The 20,765-nt window shown below is 54.1% G+C and overlaps 1 protein-coding gene across 5 annotated transcripts in view; it reads left to right on the forward strand.

Annotated features, from left to right (window-relative positions):
- The window catches only part of Arap1 (ArfGAP with RhoGAP domain, ankyrin repeat and PH domain 1), a 58,792-nt gene that overhangs the window by 24,907 nt on the left and 13,120 nt on the right, over positions 1 to 20,765 (forward strand). For 4 of the 5 annotated variants that reach the window (XM_041676070.1, XM_041676066.1, XM_041676068.1 and 1 more), the window contains exons 4-16: positions 8,217 to 8,368; positions 8,866 to 8,930; positions 9,449 to 9,573; positions 9,689 to 9,838; positions 10,075 to 10,144; positions 10,361 to 10,481; positions 11,133 to 11,335; positions 11,780 to 11,886; positions 14,009 to 14,208; positions 15,982 to 16,067; positions 17,294 to 17,476; positions 18,564 to 18,738; positions 19,762 to 19,896. In XM_041676070.1, coding sequence (XP_041532004.1) covers positions 8,217 to 8,368; positions 8,866 to 8,930; positions 9,449 to 9,573; positions 9,689 to 9,838; positions 10,075 to 10,144; positions 10,361 to 10,481; positions 11,133 to 11,335; positions 11,780 to 11,886; positions 14,009 to 14,208; positions 15,982 to 16,067; positions 17,294 to 17,476; positions 18,564 to 18,738; positions 19,762 to 19,896 — 1,772 coding nt within the window. Of the gene's footprint in view, positions 1 to 2,376; positions 2,798 to 8,216; positions 8,369 to 8,865; positions 8,931 to 9,448; positions 9,574 to 9,688; positions 9,839 to 10,074; positions 10,145 to 10,360; positions 10,482 to 11,132; positions 11,336 to 11,779; positions 11,887 to 14,008; positions 14,209 to 15,981; positions 16,068 to 17,293; positions 17,477 to 18,563; positions 18,739 to 19,761; positions 19,897 to 20,765 lie in introns of those variants that run through there. The other variant, XM_041676069.1, reaches the window with a different exon arrangement.

Genomic DNA, 20,765 nt, shown 5'->3' on the forward strand with positions numbered 1-20,765 from the left:
CCATAGAGGGAGTTGGAATTCAGAGTACCCTAAACTCACCACTCCACACCCCTTCTCTCCTTCCTTCTTCCCAAGCAGGGCCACCCTCTGGAGATGTTTTGGGAATGGAGAGGCCTTCATAAGAGGCTGATAGGAAGAATTCAGCTGGGAGAGGATTTTAGCTTTATAGACCATGGTGCAAGCAAATCGGGTTCTTGCCCTCTGTCCTTGGGGCCTGATGACCTATCTGAACTGGCCTTATGTGGTTCTCCTGAAACTTTTTTTTAATATGTATTTATTATGTATACAATATTCTGTCTGCGTGTATGCCTGCAGGCCGGAAGAAGGCACCAGACCCCATTACAGATGGTTGTGAGCCACCATGTGGTTGCTGGGAATTGAACTCAGGCAATGCTCTTAACCCCCAGTTCTCCTGAAATTTATATCTGTTCAGAGAACCTGCAGGGTAGAATAAAAATCATATACACAGCCCAGGGCTCCAAGATACAACATATGGGGAAGTGAGGGCCCCTGTGTAAAACATCTGGGCCCTCAGCAGGCACGGGGTCGGGGATCATAGAATGGTGTAGTACTGGCAAGGAACCCATGTGCATCCTCCATGGTTTTTTGCTTTGTTTTGGTTTTTGTTTTTCTATATTTTAGAGATGGAACTCGGGGCCATGCACATGCTAGGCAAGTGCCCCACACTGACCCATATCATCTCCAGCCCTATTTCTTGTACTGCGAATCATCGAGACGTTACTCACAGTGCCAAACACACCATGAATGCTGTGCGGATGACTATCAGACTGGATTGGGTAGAGAATAGGGACAGGGAAAATCTACATGTATTCAGATGGGTTTGCTTCACATGATTTCTTCTGCAGTTTATTGAATCCATGGCTGAGGAACCATAGGTTGATCCCCACAGTGGGGGCCATTCCTTACAGCAGAGTGGTGCCCCAGGCGCCCTGTGCTCTGGGGATGTAACCTTAGGAGTCATGGGCATCGGCAGCCCTCAGCTCATGGGTGTGCAAAGTCTTTAGGTTTTTAAAAAACGTTATTTTATGTGTGTGGGTGTTTTGCCTGTCCTCCTGTTGGTACCCCACATGTATAGGTGTACGTATGCACATCTGGCCTGTCTGTGTACTTACAGATTTGTGTTGGACCTGTAGGTAGCCCTGCTTGATTCTAACAGGTGCAGGGGTGCAGGGATCTGGTGTGTGAGCTCCTCAGGTCTGAGGATACACATGTCATACGTGTACCCATGGACACTGCTGCTATGGTGCTGCAGTGCTGGGTTGCCTTGTTAATAGGGTGCAGATGCTGTTTGGGTGAGCGAATTGGCACATTTGTTGTTTGTGTACTGTCGAGTGTGAGTCACTGTGCGCATATGTGTGTGCATATGCTGCCAAGCCTGAGCCTGTTAGAATGTCAGCCTCCAGAACCCTAGGATCTTTGTCCGTTTCCTTCACTGTTGAATTCTCAGCCTCTGGCAGGGCCCTTTGGAGGTCAAAGGTCAGTGCTGCCAGGAGCTTTCGTGTACACTGCCAGTCACTGAGCTGGGATGCCTGGAGGTGAAGTGAGCAGGGCTCAGCCCAGACTGGCCACTTGGATCCTTCTCCCCAACCCCTGTTATCACACCCTTTGTGTGATAACACCCCGCCTTTTAGAGGGGCTGGTGAGAAGTAAGAAGCTGATAGGGCCCAAGGCCACAGATGAGGGGGTGAGAGCAAACCAGAAAACAAGCAAGGGTGGGACTCCCTCCTTTCTGCCTGGCCGGTGAAGCCCCCACTTCACCTCTGCATATGGTCATGGGGTCTGGGCCCAAAGACACCCAGCCCTGGAGGGGCACCAACATTCAGACCCTGCCTCCTGGCTCTGACCCTGTCCACTCAAACTTACTTCTCTAGATCCCAGAGGAATCATTTCTGGTCGAGGGTCCCAGAGTCCCTCACTCCACACAGCCCCTTCCAGCTCTGTGGCTGTCGGCTTCCTCCTCTGGCACTTGGAAGCCTTGAGATATTTGTGGGAAAGGAAGTGTTTGCTCAGAGTCGACAGCTGGAGTCATACTCTGAAAGGTTTCCTTTCTGTACTTTGACTGCCTTGCAGCCCAGCCAATCCTTGGCTTTCGTGGAGGCTGATCACCTGTTGCTGGGGCAGAAACTGTTCCCTTCCGAGAGCCTATTGTGCAGTCTCTTTGGGAGTCCTTCAGCGGGTGGGGATTGTAAGGGCTAACCAGAATCAGGGCTTCCTGGATGTCCACCCTGTGAAGTCTCAGGGGACCAACAGACACGGGGCTACTTGTCCTGTTTTAGTTTGGGTGGTAACTGGTGTGGCTTGAGGGGCGGGGAGGAAGTCTCTGCCCCAGGGGATTATGGGTGGCTTTTCTCTTTAGTGTTTTCAGGAAGTGTGTTGGCCCAGGCTGAAGGGGCTGGGGATAGGAGAGCCGGAGAGCAGGAAGCAAAGACTAGGACTGGAGACACACACACACACACACACACACACGCACGCACGCACGCACGCACGCGCACGTGCACACACACAGTCTCTCAACAGTTTTATGATTATATTCAGAAACACACATACACTTAGAAAAGTGATTTATTTACACAATTCAGAGACACCACTTATAGGTGTGTGAGAACACACCTGGGCTCATCTCCTCCAAGGGAGCAGGGCACAGACACAGTTGGTGATAGGGACTCCAGCCGCAAGACCAGCCCAAGCCCACAGACACAGGCCACCTTGGCAGGTTCTGGCCCACCTGGCTGGAGTCCCAGGAATTCTTAGGCCCAGGATTCAGCAGGCCTCTGAGGTAAGTGAGGGGCAGCCCTGGCTAGGACGGTGGGCAGGTGGGAGGCCTGGGAGGACAAGAGCCCCTCTTTGTCTGCCTGTCACTTTTTGAGCTGCTTTTCCAGGTTCTCTGTTGCCCCTTGACTCAGGATTTTCTTCTACCTTCTCCACCGCTCCAGTTGTTTTACTGCCCTTTTCTAACTTTCCCTCCATCTTGTTTCTGGGTTTTCCAGGTTGTTTTCTGCCCATCAACCTCTCCTAGATCCACTGGGGACCCCAGTACCTGTTTTCTGGTCCTTTGTCAGACTGCCACACCAACTGGTGTGTGTGTGTGTGTGTGTGTGTCTGTGTGTCTGTGTGTCTGTGTGTGTGAGTGTGTGTGTGTGTGTGTGTGTCTAAGGGGAGTCTCAGCTCTTTGAGCCTTTGGTACCCACCCATTCTATTCTGCCATTAATTTCCTGCACCATCAAGAAATTTGCATCTGGAGATTTAGGTTAGCTTGTTGCTGTGTGTCTAAACCCCTTGCCCCCAGCCCAAGGTGACAGGGACCTACCTGCAGTGAGCTGGCTCTTCCGTTGTGTGGTCCACCCCCCTGCTTGCCAGGGCTGTTATGATGAGTATGAAGTTGACCTCTTCTCCTTCCAGTTACGAGGAGTCCCTAATGAACCCAGCACCCCTCGGGTCACTAGGGGCACAGAATGGCCTCTACTTTGGACTGGGTACCAGAAGTGGTGGGGAGGGTTCTGTCTGAAAGCTCACCAAGGGCTGAACTGTTCTTGTCCCTAGGGAGAAAGTAGGTCCAGATCCAGGAGGCTCACAGACAGATAGATGCTACCCGCCTCCTGTCTACCACCGCAGGACTGGTCTCTGGGGCAGCTCAGCAGGGTCAGGCAGTGGAGTGGGGTGGAGGAGGAAAGTTTGGGGGGGGGGGTGCTCCTGGAGGGAGCAGTGTGTTTTAAGCACAAGAGAGTTGTTGGTTTGTGGTCATTCCATGTAGAAAGCCCCAGCAGAAGCCTAGCCCATAGTGGTACTTAGCAAGGGGAGCACCCTCCCCCACCCCCACCCCCACCCCCGCCCAGGAAGAAGTGCCCTGGGCTGTGGGGCCTTGGTCGTGTGCTGACTTCTAATTGGGTGCTATTGAAGGCTGCATGGGGGCTGCAGCCTTTCCAGAGCAGCATGCGGGCAGGGGCGTTGCTCAGTGCGGGGGGGGGGGGGGGGGGGGGCTTTGTGCTCAATGACAGGTAGGCTGCAGGCTTCTGTCCTGGCAAAGGGAGCTGTGGTGGCCTGGGCAGAAGTGAGGAGAACAGAGTAGGGCTGTGCAGCCACAGCGCTAAGGTGAAGGGGGAAGGACAGAAGCCGAATGAAGGAAGCAAGGAGCAGGACCAGGGCCCAGCTGCTGAGGAGGAAGTGCACTGGGAACGTGGGGGCTGGCCTCCTTTTGCAGCTGTGCTGGTGAGAGTCCCAGAAGTGGCGTGGGTCCCTTTAAGGCCCGTGTAACATTTTAGAGGGATGGTTCTGACTCTGGGATGGAATGCAGCCTGGGTCTTTGTCCCCTGAGGTCTCTCAGTGAACCAAACACTGAAGGACATAGCCATGCAGGATGATCAGAAGTATGAGGTGGCCTGGAAAGGTGTCTCAGCGGCTAAAAGCACTGGCGCCCGTCCAGAGGACTTGGTTCAATTCCTAGGGCCTACATGGTAGCTCACAAACCATTTGAAACGTCAGTTCCAGGGGGTCTGGTGCCTTTTCTGATATCTGTGGGAATCTGCATGCAGACAGTGCACTTGTATACACACTTAAACATAAATTTAAATAAGTAAATCTTAAAAATAAAGAAATACTATGGCGTGTGGGGAGCCCTGAGGGAGCCCCTAAGATGCCTGAGGCATGAGGGATTGGAGGATGTGGGTGTAAGCCTTTTAAGAAAGTGGGAGTTTAGCTAGACAGGGGCAGATGTTCAAGGTGAAAGGAGCGCTTGTGTAAAGGCTTTAAGTGTATGTTTATAGACCGCAGCTCGGGATTGTAGAGATGGCCCAGAAGTTAAGAGTGAAGACCCGTTCACAGTTCCCACATTGGTGGTCACAACCACCTGTGACTCCAGCTCCGGAGTGTCCGCTCGCACAAACATGCACATGCATACAATTAAAGGTAAATAAGTAAATATTTATAGACTTCAGATTAGCTTTTTATAGAGGGCTGGAGAGTGACTTAGTCCAAAGTCCGTTGACATTTAGGCTGCCCCTTTCGGCTGTCCTCCTGCCCTCAGAGTGAGCCTTGGTTTCTCTGGCTGGAGGCGGATATAGACGGAAGAACTGAGAGGGGAGCACAGGGTGCTCAGGGAGAAGGCTATAATGCAGCTCATGTCCTAGTTTGTGGGGCTGAGACTCCTTTGGCTACAGCCCAAGTAAGAGACTGTGCCGTAACATGTGAGAACAGCGTGGGTAAGCTTACAGGCTAGCCAGAGTTGGGGAAACTGAGGCTCAGAGGTCATGACTGAGCTCTGGGACTCAAACCCAGATTTGTCTGCCTCCAAACTGGAGCGGGCACAATTCTCAGTGTGCCCAGACAGACTCCGTCCACACCTACTGCCCTCTGAGGAGCCACACCGCCAGTGTCGGGGTTACTCGATCTTCCCCAGTCTCCAGTTCTGGGCACAACATCCCATGATATTTCCTGTGATCTGTAAGGTCAGACTTCTTGGGCTCAGGAGCCAGGCTGAGGTGGGTCCCCCCGTCCCAGGTACCCAGTCTCATTGTGAATGGCTTAAACATTAGAACTGCACCTTGGCCAGAGAAAGGCCCGAGGGACAGCAAAGCAAGGTGCAGCCCCGCTAGGGCCTGTGGGCTGCATTTTGAGGTGCAGAGGGTGTTCCCTGGGTTGGGAGTTGGGGTAGAGGTCAAAGGAAAAGGAACAGGGTGAGCAGAGGCCTGCTGTGGCCTCAGCCCAGCCCAGAGCAACACTGGATTGCAGAACAGCCTGGGACTGTTTGGGAGGAGCAGACACCCAGGGGCTGCTCCAAGGGTGCTCCCCCAGGCTCGGTTCTCGGTAGGGGATAGTACTCCCCTCCCCTGGGGATTTCCCATAAGCCGTGCCTTTCTGGCCTTACTTCTCCTTTCCTGGTCCTGACTCAGCAGTGCTGGATGCCCTGTGCCAGGCAGACTGGTTCTCGTGGAGGTTTCTTGCTGCAGGTGTTAGGAGAGACCCCATTGTCGCCCCTCCTGGGACAGATGGTAAAGACAGAGGGCACCTGCAGGTGGTGAGCCTCAGGACAGGCTCTAGAACATCATGGAGGAAGACAAGGCCAGGAGGGTTTGTGAGGAGGAGGAGCAAGTGGGTGCCCTTTGCCATTCTCTACTCCTCAAGGGAGGAGCCAGGCCCACTTAGGCTTGTTGGGCCATGGAGAGCAGGAATTCCCACTTCTCCACAGTTCACACTCTGCTCTCAGCTGGCCTCTGGGCGCGGCCTCCACAGCCCCTTCTTCCTGCTCTGGCAGCAGCTGTGTGCTGGGTCGATTTGTACATCCAGAAGTCTAAGGCCATGGCACTGATCCCCGGGGCCAGGCACCAGGCCAAGCTGCCGGGCATGTTTGCGTTCGGATGTTTAGTCATTATTTAAGGGTTCATTTGCTTCCCTTGCCTCCAGAACGGTCGGTCCTGCTGTTTACCGCCCACTGTCTAGCTCTTGCCGCCCACTCAGCCAAGCTCCTCACTCAGCTCTGGGGATCATGAGTCCGATGTTTCCCTTCTGTAAGGAGCCTCAGGGTCAGCTTGGGGAGACAGCCTGGTGTAGTGCCCACAAGGGACATCATACTCTCAGTACCAGCTCCCTCGGTAGCAGTTCCCAGAGAGGTGGACAGGGTATAGAGAACAGCTTGCTAACAGGGGTCACGCCACAGTCCACACAGCTGTGTAGCAGCCATTCTTTGTGACCCTTGCAATTGACAGCTCAGAGATGAGAGACCAAGAGGACCAAGGTGGGCAGGTGACTCTTCCAAGGGGCTCGTGTGTCTTTTGGGGGCCCCACAAGTGCGGGTGTTCTTAGCTGCAGGTCACCACGCTTAGGTAGAGTTTGCTGCCGATTTCTCCTGGTATGCCTGCAGTTTCTGTTCAGGCCGCTGTTGCCAACGCAGCGCTATGTGGGTAACTGGGCTGCTGGGCCACCTCATGCAGGTCATGACTCCACAGGGAAGTCACACCCCCGCCGCTGTCTGCATGGTTGTGTGGAAACACTGCATTCTAAGAAGCATGTCGAGTCAGTCGAGCTGGGATTCTGTTAGCTTGGACGCTAACACATCATTGGCAGGAGGGATAGACTTTGAAGAATATTATTTGGAATGATTTCATGTACAAAGGAGAACAACAGGGTTGGGAAAACAAAAAGGTGACCGGGGAGAAGTGGCACAGAGTCAGGGAGCAGCGGAGCAGCGTGGGGGACGATGGTCATATCCTCCCAGACCTCTGCGTTTACACAGTCACATGCTGCTACCCACTGCTGGGAACACTGGAGAACAGATCAGGCCGAAAGTCATCCGGGTTTGGGAGGAAGCTGCTCACTCCAATGCCCCTCCTTAGCCCTTGGCAGATGTGGACAGAGACAGCTGATTGTGCCAGGGCCACCTGGACTTGGCTGCCAGCCATTGTAACTGCTGGGCACCGGGGATCCTGTGTGTTGATGTGACCGGCTCTTTTAGTGCTTATCCTCCCCTCTACCTGTGAAAACGGCTCCTACTTCACAGAAAAGGAAACCCAGACTCCGAGTGGTTAGACACTTAGACCTGGAAAAAACAAAAATGAAGACACCAAGGTGGGGTTCAAACCCGTGTGTCGGATGACAGAACCCTTCAGGAGACATGCATCTCCAGGCTAGGAGAACAGGACAGCCATGGCGGGAAAGCACAGGGTATCTGAGCAGGCCCTGGAAGAGGGGCAGCAGAGAAGGAAGCACCCGGGGAAGAGCTCTTGTGGGATCTGAGTTCACTGGGAAATAGTGCTTTTCTGAGTGTCTACATAAAAAGGCGAAACTTGGCCCAGAGACCAGAACTGGGGCCTCAGACCTTCTGAGACTGGCCTGGGTCTGTAGTCCTGGGCTTGACACCTGTTTCTTTGCCAGCAAATGCTCTGGACCTCCTTGCTACATGGCGTGGAGGTCCCGTGGGAACATGGCTAACAGCTGGGGCACTGGGGCTGGGTGACCAGTGCATCTGGGTCCGAGAGATGCTACCTCTCGATGAGCATGATTGGGGCTGTGCGGGGCTGTGTGTGGGGCTGTGTGTGGGGCTGTGTGAGGCTGTGCGGGGCTGTGCGGGGCTGTGCGGGGCTGTGTGGGGCTGTGTGGGGCTGGTTGGAGTCTGGGTGGGGAAGGTGTCTATCCAGGTGGACAGGGGTCAGTGGATCAGAGCCCTGGCTGCTGCACACTACCACCCATCTTTGTTCTCTTCTCAGCCTTCCCTCTAAGGAGGAGTTACTGCTGTCACCAGTGCCACCCCATCCCCAGCCAGAGGAGACCCTGCCCACGCTCCTGCCTGCCTTTCCCCAGGGGCCTCCCTGTCCTCCCGAGATTCCTCCCAAACCTCCTCGCCTACTCCCTGAGTTTGGTGAGTGCCACAGGACAGCTGGGCTCTGGGTGGCCTCCGGGGCTCAGTCCTGGAGAGCATGCTCCCTCTCTGCCCGGTGGCCAGCAGTCCCCTGGGGAGGCCCAAATAGCATGCTCCCCCTCTCCACCCTGTCTTCTGCTTGCCAAGTATGAGCAAGGCTGACCCTTGGGGTGGTGAAGTTCCCGGTCCGAGTGCTGCTGGAGGGGAGGCTGCCACCCCTGGCTTGTCTTCATTCTTGTTGCCTTGTAGGCCTTGTTTGGACAGTCCCCACTCCTGACTCCAGAGTTTGCTGCCTGGTCAGCCTCCTGTGGTGGCCCTTCCTTCCCTTCAGTATAAATAGCACTTCCTGTCCCCTGTGCCTGTCTTTTGAAAGTCAAGCCTGGGTAGGAGTGGGAGTCTCCCAGTCTAGGAGTGGCCTTTGTAAAACCAAACTCTAGTGCCCCTTAGAGGAGGTCAGGTTCCTGGCTTCTGAGCCCCCCCTCACCCCTTTTTACCAGACGACTCTGACTATGACGATGTCCCAGAGGAGGGGCCCAGGGCCCCAGCCAGCGTAATGACCAAGGTAGGCAGGGCAAGTGGTTGGGGTTGCACTGATGGCTGGTCTTGTGGAGGGAGGGAGGGCTGACAGCTCATTGGTCTTAGAGACCCTAGGATCTCCTCCCCTAGCAGAGAGGCCACTTCCCCCCCCCCCCAAAATTTACGGTCTCACCATATAGGAGTCCACCCCAGAACCTCATCCTGGGGTCTGCAGCTTCTGTTCCAGGCTTGGGTTGCTGTGGCTGGGTGTGTGTGGTTTGCTGCTGTTTGTGTTCCTTTTTTGTGTTCTCATGTCCCCTCTCTCTAACTCTGGGCTCTCTAGCTCCGTGTCCTAGGTCAGTGTTTGCTGCCAGTCCTGACCCTGTCCCCTGTTCTCTGTGTGGTCTTGGCCACTGTGGGGGAAGGGTGCAGAAACAGAAGGAAACAGAAGTAAAAGTGCTGAGTTGTGGGCTGAGGATGGAGTAGACTGGTGTGGCAGTCAAGGGGTGTGATTGGGGATGAGGGGAAAACGTGACACTGAGTGGTTGATCCTGGGGGGGCCAGGAGGAGCCCTTGCCTAGCCGAGTCCCGCGGGCTGTGAGGGTGGCTAGTCTGCTGAGCGAGGGAGAGGAGCTGTCTGGGGACGATGCCGAAGATGAGGATGACCATCACTATGAGGGTATCCCCAAGTGAGTATCCTCCCATTCGGCTGCCCTCTTTCCCAGAACCCCTTAGCCTGCCCATCTGCTGTGCTGTAGCCTCAGGGAGCCCCAGCCTCGCTGCCCTTCCCTTCTCTTGTCCTAGTGGCGGGTGGCCCACCAGTGGCCTGAACCACCCCTTACTCAGCCTGACCCCTGACTTCCCACCACACCTCATGGATGAGCTGCCTGGGGGCTCCACCCCCATCACACCGGTCATCAAGGCTGGCTGGCTGGACAAGAACCCACCACAGGGGTGAGTGAGGCCCGCCTGCACCTTCTCGTGTCTGCGTGGAGGCAAGGCATGCCCCAGGATATTGGTACCATGAGTCCAAAGTCAGAGGGGTCCAAGATTGAGAAATTTTCCTTCCGCAGCACATTAACCATTGGTGACCAATGGATGATCTAGGTGCTAGGAAAGGGGGCCTGGGTATAATGGTGGGACTTCCTCCTCATTCCAGTCTTTGCTGACTGGTGCTTCTGCCTGTCCAGGTCTTATATCTACCAGAAGCGATGGGTGAGACTGGATGCTGACTACCTGCGATACTTCGACAGTAACAAGGTGAGGCTACCGTTGGCCTCGCTTGACCTTGCTCCTGCCCAGGCCTAAGCTGAACCCCGGTATTTCTTCAGGCCAGTCCCTAGCTGACCCTCAGTGGGGTCCTAGTGTGTGGACTGGCTGAAGGCAGGGATCGCTGCAGAAGATAGCCGTCATTTCAGTAGAGTTGAGCAGGGGCCATAGAGTTCCCACTCTGAATGCAGCTCTTCTCTCCCCCAGGACGCCTACTCTAAGCGCTTTGTCCCTGTAGCCCGCATCTGCCGAGTAGCTGCTATTGGAGACCAGAAGTTTGAAGTGATCACCAACAATCGAACCTTTGCCTTCCGGGCAGAGAGTGATGGTGGGAGTTTAGGAGTGTCTCTGTGTGTGTTTGTGTGTGTCTGTGTGCATGTGTGTCTCTATGTGTGGTGGAAGTTTAGGAGTGTATTTTTGTGTGCGCATGTGGGGCGGAGTTTAGGAGTATATGTGAGTGTCTGTATGTGCATGCGTGTGCGTCTGGACATGCATGTGTGTCTGTGTGTGGGGGGCAGTTTAGGACTGTGTGTGTCTGTATGTGCATGCATGTGTGTCTGTATGTGCTTGTGTGTCTGTGTGTGTGTGTGTCTGTGTGGGGAGTTTAGGAGTGTATGTGTGTGTCTGTATGTGCGTGTGTGTCTGTGCATGTGTGTCTGTGTGTAGGACTGGAAATTTGGTCACGTTGTGGAGAGTGGGAAGGGAACAATGTATGTCTGCTCCCTAACACACAGACCCAGGGAGGCATTGTCCCTGTGTGGTTTGGGGGAGGAGAAGGAAGGAGGAGCTCCTTCCCTGACACGCCCCAGCAGCACAGAGTACACATGAGCATGCGCAGAGATACAGGCTCTCACACTTGTGGAAGCCAGACAAAGTGACAGACCAAACCAGGGGGCTGTCTAGCGAGGTGATCTTTGAGGAGCCTATAGCCAGGGGTCCCTGTCAACTGAATTGAAATGTCGCTTTCACCCTTTTGCAGTGGAGAGGAATGAGTGGATGCAGGCCTTGCAGCAGGCAGTGGCTGAGCAGCGAGCCTGTGTTCGGCTCTCCAGTGCTTCTGTGTTGGGAGTTCGAGGCTCTGAGCAGCCGGACCGCACTGGCAGCCTGGAGCTACGAGGCTTTAAGAATAAGCTTTATGTGGCTGTGGTTGGGGACAAAGTACAACTCTATAAGAACCTGGAGGTACAAAGGACTCTTACCAGGCCACTGGGCTCCCCTGACCACAGTCCCCTTCCCTGCCCCTCTCCTGTTTACCTGGTCCCTCCCTGGTCTTGCTAGAGCCCAAGTTCAGTACTTTCCCATCCAGCCTTTCCTGCACTGGGCCTGCATGCCCTTCTTCCCTCCTGTCTATCTGTGCCTCATCTCCATCCAGCTCCTGAGATCAACCTCTCACCCTCCCCACTCAGCTCCTGAGCCCCACCACTCACCCCAGTTGTTATAATCTGGGCTTCCATCCCTGCTCAGATTCCTTCCTCCTTCCTAGTCTCTTTCTAGTCCCTAGGACCCACCTTCCCCAACTCCTTCCTAGTCTCTGTCTGGTCCCTAGGACCCACCTTCCCCAACTCCCCGTGCTGCACCTTCAGCCCTGCTCAGCCTTGCCTTCCTCCCTTCGCACCTGTCCATCAGGAGTTCCATCTGGGCATTGGCATCACCTTCATCGACATGAATGTGGGCAACGTGAAGGAAGTAGACCGGCGCAGCTTTGACCTCACTACCCCCTACCGCATCTTCAGGTGATTCCCCCCCCTGCAGCCCCATGGGGCAGGTCTGCTCTGCTCACCCACATGCCTTAGTCTGTCAACTTCTTCACTCACCTTTGTCTGGCCACACTGTTCCCCCACCCTGCTACGCTCTCCCTGGGTGTTGCTTTGTGGTGCCATCCAGACGTCCCCAACCCTGAACCTGTGGGCTCTCCAACAGAACCTACTTATGCTCAAAGTTTGAGCGCCTGTTGCCTGCTGGGACACCTCCTCCCTCACGGCCCTTCTCTGCCTTTCGTAGTCTGTCGCTGTCACCGCTTTTGCTCTCTGCTTTGGCTGTCTCCTCTCTGTGCCTGTCACCATCCTGGCCAAAGCCTGGCAGGCCCTCTGGTCTCGTCTTCATTGTTCTTTGATTATTGGTCTTAGTGGCTTTGCTCTGTCCATAGTGACAGCAGGTAGTGACCCTTGACCTCAAGGGCTAGGTGTCTGTCTGTTTCTTACATTTGCATTATCCTGTGTCATCGGCCTGTAATTCTTCGCCATTATCCTTATGACCACAACAGCTGCAGCCAGCCACTTTGGGGTTTCTGTCAGATGCAGAGGCCACTGTGCTCCCCTGGTTACTGTCACCGTCACCCATCTCAATGAGGTTGCTAGGTGTTCATCAGGCCACCACTTGGGCCTGCAGGACTTGGTACGATGGAATGAGAATGCTGGTTGCTTCCCTCGAGCCCTGGCAGCCGTTGAGTTTCTCTACTGGCTGTCGTGGTGGAGGCTTCTCTCCCAAAGAGGAGCTCTGTTGTAAGGGGGAGGGCCGCTTGTTCATCCCGGCCGCCTGACTAGCTTAGCCCAGAAATAACCACACAGAAATTGTATTAATTAAATTACTGCTTGGCCCATTATCTCTAGCCTCTTATTGGCTCTCACATCTTGATTTAACCCATTTCTATTAATCTGTATATCGCCATGTGGCAGTGGCTTACCGGGAAAGATCCTAACCAGTGTCCGTCTCAGGCAGAGGATCCATGGCTTCTCTCTGACTCTGCTTTCTTCCTCCCAGAATTCAGTTCTGTTTTCCCCGCCTACCTAAGTTCTGCCCCCATCAGGCCAAGGCAGTTTCTTTATTCATTAACCAATACAAGCAACACATAGAAAGAAGGACCTCCCACACCAGACCTCGTGACCACTACCCCTCCAGCATCCATGCCTTCCTTGACTGTGCCGACAGGCTGTGAGAGGTGTGGACTGTGGCTTGCAGTTGGTGGTGACAGCCGCAGCAGATAAATACCAGAGGGAGGTTTTGTTTTGTTTTTTGTTTTTCAAGGCAGGGTTTCTCTGTGTAGCCTTGGCTGTCCTGAAACTAGCTCTGTAGACCAGGCTGGCCTCGAACCCAGAGATCTGCCTGTCTGTGCCTCTTGAGTGCTGGGATTAAAGCATGTGCTAGCACCACCATCCAGCTCCAGAGGGAGCTTTTGCCGGAAGGAAGACAGTTTTGCATCTGCTCTCCAGATAGAGCTTTCTACTTTGAAGAGCAGGAGGCTTTGGCAGACAGAGCTGCAGGGACCCATGTGTCAGACCAATAGAGTTTTCTTTTTCTTTTCCTTCCTTCCTTCCTTCCTTCCTTCCTTCCTTTCTTTTCTTCTTTTTCTTTTTCCTCTTCCTCTTTCTCCTCCTCCTCCTTTTTTTCTTTGAGACAGGGTCTCTCTGCATAGCCCTGGCTGTCCTGAAATGGACTATGTAGGGCAAACTGGCCTTTAACTCACAGAGATCTACCTGCCTCTGCCCCTGGTGGAATTAAAGGTGTGTGCCACCATTCTGGACCCCCAGTGGAGTTCTTTCTGGCTGAAGGTGGAGGTGGTATGCATCCACCTCTGTGTTTTGTCTGGACTGGTGCTCTGCCTATCTCAGGCCTGTCCCACTCAACTCCTGTCATCTTCTCTGCTAGTTTGCCCTCCTGCCCTCTCTGCCCCCTTTATCACCTGGCCTAGTCCTCCTTTTCTCTCTCTGTTTCTTCTGGATTCCCCTTTATTTCTCGTTTTCTTTGTCCTCACTTTTCGACCAGTCCTGACCCAGAGCTCAGAGGCCGCTCCTCCCTCCCTCTGACCCTCCAATCCCAGAGGCCTTTCCTACCGGTTCCCTCCTTATGTACCCACAGCTTCTCGGCTGACTCAGAGGTGGAGAAGGAGCAGTGGCTGGAGGCCATGCAGGGAGCCATCGCAGAGGCCCTGTCTACCTCAGAGGTGGCCGAGCGCATCTGGGCTGCCGCCCCCAACAGGTTCTGTGCTGACTGTGGAGCTCCCCAGCCTGACTGGGCCTCCATCAATCTCTGTGTTGTCATCTGCAAGCGCTGTGCAGGTAGGTATGTGTGTAACAGGCTGGCCATTGGACCGCAGGTGGCCTTTTCCGCAGATCCTGGAGCCCTTATTCCTAACGCTGCTCCAGCGGTTTTGGCTATTCCTCTGGGAGGGATCTTTAGTGTTCAATTCATTGTTAACTCTTTCCACAAGGATGGGGACAGACAAAGCAGGGAAAAGCATTTTTTTTTTCAGGGCTACCTGGCAAGGAAGTGAGCTTAGATCAGAGCCCAGGCTGTTGGAATCTGGTGTCCTGGCAAGGAAGTGAGCTTAGATCAGAGCCCAGGCTGTTAGAATCTGGTGTCCCTGGCATATTAGAAGTATGCAGAAGGCCAGGCCCACCGGGTTCTTCATGCTGAGAGAGGAGCCAGGGTTTTGACATAGTCAGCTCTGCGGGCTAGACTTTAGTTTCCAGGAAGAAGCTGAATTAGAGACCTGAGGAGGGCTTCTGTACCACCCAGGAGTGGGACGGGAGGTGCTGGGTGCCTTTGAGGGTGGTTTGAAGTTACATACGGAAGCGTCCGTGCTACACAGCTGAGGAGAGGGAATGGAACAAGGTGGGGCCCACGGTGTATTCATCTGCTGGCTCTGCTTGCCACATGCTGGCAATTGGATTATCCCGAGAGCTGACAGTGCCCAGGTGGTGGTTTTGCATGGCTGCAGATTTGAGGGGGTCCTTGATGTGAGAATTCAGGAGGAAGAACAGATCTGGTGAGTCAGTGAGCTTGGGAAGAACTTCTAGGCTGTGGGACTTTAGGGCAGATGTCAGGCCCTGGGGCTGTGAGGTCTGTGTGTAGACAAGAGGCAGCTTTGCTGGTGATGATGTAAGGAAAACGAGTTTGTCAAGCTGATACAGGCTGACTCTGGTGGACGTGGTTCTCTGTGGAAGATGGAGCTGATACAGACTGACTCTGGTGGACGTGGTTCTCTGTGGAAGATGGAGCTGATACAGGCTGACTCTGGTGGACGTGGTTCTCTGTGGAAGATGGAGCTGATACAGGCTGACTCTGGTGGACGTGGTTCTCTGTGGAAGATGGAGCTGATACATGCTGACTCTGGTGGACATGGTTCTCTGTGGAAGATGGAGCTGATACAGGCTGACTCTGGTGGACGTGGTTCTCTGTGGAAGATGGAGCTGATACAGGCTGACTCTGGTGGACATGGTTCTCTGTGGAAGATGGAGCTGATACAGGCTGACTCTGGTGGACGTGGTTCTCTGTGGAAGATGGAGCTGATACAGGCTGACTCTGGTGGACGTGGTTCTCTGTGGAAGATGGAGCATGAATGCAGGACCAGGGCTTGAGCCAGGCAGTGTGGTTTTGTTCTGGGCACCGAGGACAGAAACCTGAAGCCAGATCAGGATCCTGTTTGTATGCAGTTGCATTGTAACAGGAAGGGCAGAAAACACAGGAGCCAATAAAGTATTGGAATTGCAAGAAGTGGGAAGAGAAGGTGCCATTTGTTTGGGACATCTCTGAGGAGGTGATGTGTCAACCGAGATTTGTATGACAGGAAGGTGTGGCCATGTAGGGAGGTGGGGAAGAAAGCTGAGGCAGGAAGTTGGGGATGTCAGGGGAGCAGATAGGTGTTCATATCTATGACTAGAACAGCTGATGGCACAGAGAAGCAGTCAGTTGGTGGGAAAGTGGCCGGATGGCCCACTGTGCTGTGCCAAATGGAGTTGCAGACTAGCTCCAGGCCTGCTCGAGGAGCACTGTGGGTGGCTGAGTGCTCATGGGAAGGGTTTACCCAACGAACTGTCTGGTCATCGCAGGGGAGCACCGTGGTCTGGGTGCTGGCGTGTCTAAGGTGCGGAGCCTGAAGATGGACAGGAAGGTGTGGACAGAAACTCTCATCCAGGTGGGTGTGCCCTGCTCGTCACCCCTGCCTGTCACCCCTGCTTGTCACCCCTGCTTGGGGTTTCCCCTCTCAGCTGCCATTCCCCGTCCCAGTGAGCCAGGGGACCTTGGGTGGGGATTTTGGAAGAACCTATTTTTGGCAAAATTAGCAAACTGGCCACTGTACGAAGAATGTTTTAACAGTTTTAAAGGGTTGTAAAAAAAGATTTGACAGAGATGGTATATGTTTCATAAAACCCAAACAACTTATTATTTGACCTTTTAGAGAATCGCTGACCCCTGATATAGTTCAGCTGTTGAAGCCCTGGGTTGGGCTGTAATGTGCCTAAGGTTACCCAACTACTGCAGGTTGACTACCCAGCCTGCTCCTCTCCACCCCGTGCCCTAGCTTTCCACTGCGCACACCCCTCAGCACGCCCGAGCTCTCCCTGCTCCTGAATGCACGTGCAGAACATGTACATGATGCACGATTTGAGGCTCACATGTGGGCATGTATTTGTACCTATGCATTTAGTGTGTGATAGTTGTTATGGGGAACCTGTAGCAGGAGGCTAGACCCAGGAACCTGCCACGCGGGGCCTTACTGCTAAGTTTCAATTTCATGTACCCTTCTTTGTGTTTGGCATACCAATGTAGAGAATGTTGCTTTTTTAACAGAGTGTGTCTTTCAGGGTAGCCCTGAGTTAGGATTAGAATACCCAGGATACAAGGAGGAGACCGAGGCTCAGAGAAAAAAAAAAAAACCAAACCCAATCAGGTCCATAGTGGCAGAGAGTGATCAGCACTCTGAACAAGTGGACTTGGGAGTCCAGAAAATACCTGTGATAGGGTGACTATGGAACAGAGGAGGAAATGATCCTGCCCCCCAATGCTGTCCCCTTCACCTCCTAGAAACCGCCACCCTCTCTCATCCAGAGAGGAATGTCAGGGGCAGATAGACCCGTCCCCGCCTACCCTATGCTGACAGGTTAGACACCACCCCCTCATGGGGACAGCCTCGAGAATGCAGAGCTCCAGCTGTGGGGCTGGTTGAGACAACAGCAAGGCTCCCAGAGCCCAGGCCTCACACCTTCACCTATTAGACTGTCCAAGACAATCTGAGCAGAGGCCGTGGCCACCAGCAGACCTTGCTGCTCCTGAGTCCCCTCCCCTTGGGGAAGATGGGCGTGTGGCCTGATCTCAGAGCCTCTCATCCAGCTTCCTCTCACCTCTTGCCCACACCCACAGCTCTTCATTCAGCTGGGCAATGGCCCTGGGAACCACTTCTGGGCCGCCAACGTGCCCCCTAGTGAGGCCCTGAAACCCAGCAGTGGCCCTGCTGCCAGACGGTACCACCTGGAGGCCAAGTACAGAGAGGGCAAGTACCGTCGCTACCACCCACTCTTTGGCAACCAGGAGGAGCTGGACAAGGTCAGCACACCAAGCCTCTGGGATTCTTGAGCCTTCTTGTCCCTGTGCTGTCAGGGACCCTTGAACCTATTCCTTTCTTTGTCCCCATTCCTCTATCTCAGCCCATCTCTTCCTTTAGCTTGGAGGGTTGTGAACATATGGGGAAACTGAGGCCCAGAGGACAGCAGGGCCTGCCTAAGGAAAGCCAGGACAATGCAGGGAGGAGTCAGGCTTGGTTCTTGGCCCAGTGCCATGTCTTCAGCATCTGGCTGTCTCCTCCTGACTCCTCTGTGCCCCGCACCCTGTCCTGTTCCTTCAGAATCTTGCCAAAAGGAGTGAATGCGATGGGGATGCTATTTCCTGTCAGGCTCATGAAAAACAGCTGGCCTGCTCTGACCCACCCCATCCACACCCCATTCTAGATGAGGCCCCATATGGGCCCCAGACCCCAGAAGATTGGGAACCAAGTCTTGGACCGTGATGTGGTTCAGCCTGAGAGGGGGACAGCTCGCTTGGAGGCAGCAGGTGGCATTTGTGACACATGGGTGGCTTTAGCTCTTCCTCCAAGCAGTCCTACCCAGGCAGGCCGAGTCTAGCTCCCAGAGCTCTGTGGAAGCTAGGCCTACACCTCCCTAAAACCTAGGCGTCCAGCCCCCAGTTCAGCCCAGCCCAGTCTGGCCTACAAGCCAGAAGGGTGGTGGCTCCCATTGGTCCGGAGGGCCGGGCAGGCAGTGAGGAATGCAATGTGGGAGGAATTAGCTACAATCCTTAGCCCCGCCCTCTGCCCCCGCTGCAAGACAGAGAGCCTGAGATCCTCCAGGGGCTCCTTGCAGCCTGACTTGCAGCAGGGTGAGGCCCTGGGCTAGGACCCCAGCCTCAGCCGGGTAGCCCAGCCTCTCTAGCTGGCCTTCTCCTCTTCTTCTGACTCCTAGTCCTTTCTTTTCTTTTCTTCTGGCTTCCCTAGGCCCTGACCTCTTTCAATCTGGGGATGGTCTACTCAGATTTGGATGACTCCTTCCTCTTTCCTCCTCCCTTCTTGCAAGCTCCCATCCCTACCCCTCCACCTCCCTCCCACCCTAGCTCGGACTGACCTTCTCCTCTCCTCTAGGCCCTGTGTGCTGCAGTTACTACCACTGACCTGGCTGAGACCCAGGCACTCCTGGGCTGTGGGGCTGGGGTCAGCTGCTTCTCAGGGGACCCAGCAGCTCCCACACCCCTGGCTCTTGCTGAGCAGGCTGGACAGACACTGCAGATGGAGTTTCTACGGAATAACCAGAGCACAGGTGAGTGGCCAGTGGCTCTGTCTTCTGCTGGGGGTCTGGCATTGTAGAGAGGGGCACAGGAGTGACAACAGAAACTGAGATTTGCAGGGCACTCCCAAGCTATGATTGAAGCTCCTATGGTGGTCCCTGGGGCAGCAGCATGGTACTTCGGGTGTGTTTGGGGTTTATGTGTTGGTGGATACTTATGTTTTCTGTGAATGTCCTTTTGCATCAGGATCTCTGGGACTTTTATCTGTGTGCTCTGTCCTGACTTACAGTGTGGGTCCATCCTGTTCCAGGATGAACCCTGGAACTGCCTAGATTCTTTGTGCTCACCTGGGAGTGTTAAGGCTTTGGGGTTTGTGTGTGGGCAGTGGGTCTGTGTTGCTGTGTGCTTGTCCTACCCAGCAGCCGTGTGGTCTGTCTGTTTAGTCTGGGTGGAGTTCCATCACAGTTCTGGGTTAGGTCCCATTTGGCTCCCATTCTTGGGGGGGGGGGCGTGAAGAGGGGTTGGTTGTGCCCCAGACCTGGTCTCCTGGGGCAGCATCCTAAGGCTGAGGGTGGGGCTCAGTGTCTGGGGCTCTGGGATTTGGGCCACTTGTGGGTGGGGCATGCTAGGCTGGAAAGAGCCCAGGTGTCCGGGGAGGTGCAAGAGACCACCCAGCTGGACTGGGCTAGGGAACATGACTCCCAGTGCTCGTCACTAGGGCCAGGCTATTTCACTGGCCTTTATGTTGTCTGGACAAACCTCTCTTCAGGGAATGTTATTGAGTTGGCCCAAAGCCCCCTCATTCCAGTATGTTTGGCTCTATGTCTCCAACAGGGAGTGTGGGGTGGGCTTTGGAGTCAGTGAAGCTTCCTGAAAGGGACAGACTTGAGCTGGGCCCTGAGAACGGAGTGACATTCCTGCTTGTGGGCAGAGGCGGATATGGAGGTGGCACTAGGATCCTGAGGTGCTGGTAGGGAGCTGAGGAAGCAGGACTGTGACCAGACACCTCCTGGACACCCAGCTTGACCACCACCGTTCTTTCTTCTGCTCCAAAGAGGTCCCTCGGCTGGACTCAGTGAAGCCCTTGGAAAAGCACTACTCCGTGATCCTGCCAACTGTGAGCCACAGTGGCTTCCTGTACAAAACTGCTTCTGCTGGCAAGCCTCTACAGGACCGCCGTGCCCGGGAAGGTGAGCGCTGCGCCGTACCGCCTGTGCCATGGTGTGTTAGCCTGGCTGCAGGGCCAGGACGCTAGGACTGACTCTGCTGGTGGGCTAAGGGTGCCAAGTGGACTCTGGTGTGGTTGTTTTTCTCTTACTCTTTTGGGGGGTCCTCCACCCAGCTCCCAATAAACACACAGAGGCTTATTACTTACAGATGCCCGGTCTTAGCTTGGCTTATTTCTTACAAATGCCCAGCCTTAGCTAGGCTTATTTCTAACCAGTTTTTTTTTTTAACTTAAATTTTCCTGCCTATCTTTTGCATATGGGCTTTTACCTTTCTTTATTTCTGTATTCCCTTTTTTACTTCTTACTTCTAAACTGACTTGCTCTTTAGGTGGCTGAACCCTTGATTTCTCCTCCTTCTCTCGCTGCTTGTTCTCCTTAATTCCAGATTTCTCCTCCCATTTATTCTTTCTACCTGCCAGCCTCACCTATTTTTTTCCTTCCTATTGGCCGTTCAGCTTTTTATTAGCCCAATCAGGTGTTTTATCCAGACAAAGAATCACAGCTTCACAGAGTTAAACAAATGCAACATAAAACAATGCAACACATCTTTGCATCATTAAACAAATGTTCTACAGCATAAACAAATGTAACATGTCTTAAAATACTATTCCACAACACTCTGGCAGAACCGCCTGGAAAGGATACAGTAGGTGCTTGAGAAGCGGACTGGTTGGGGTCGGGGCTGGGTGTGGCACTGCTGTTTCCTCAAGCCTGAAGTCTGGATGAAGCCCCTGTTGGGTGAGGTCTTGGGCTGGGCATCTGGCTCATTCCAGATATGAATGGAAGGCAGTTTGAGGACTTGAGTACCGTCCCTCTCAGATCTCAGCTGC

This window comes from Microtus oregoni, unplaced genomic scaffold (assembly GCF_018167655.1).
Source record: "Microtus oregoni isolate MIOR12 unplaced genomic scaffold, Mior012 000027F_ref0000203, whole genome shotgun sequence".
Taxonomy (NCBI): domain Eukaryota; kingdom Metazoa; phylum Chordata; class Mammalia; order Rodentia; family Cricetidae; genus Microtus; species Microtus oregoni.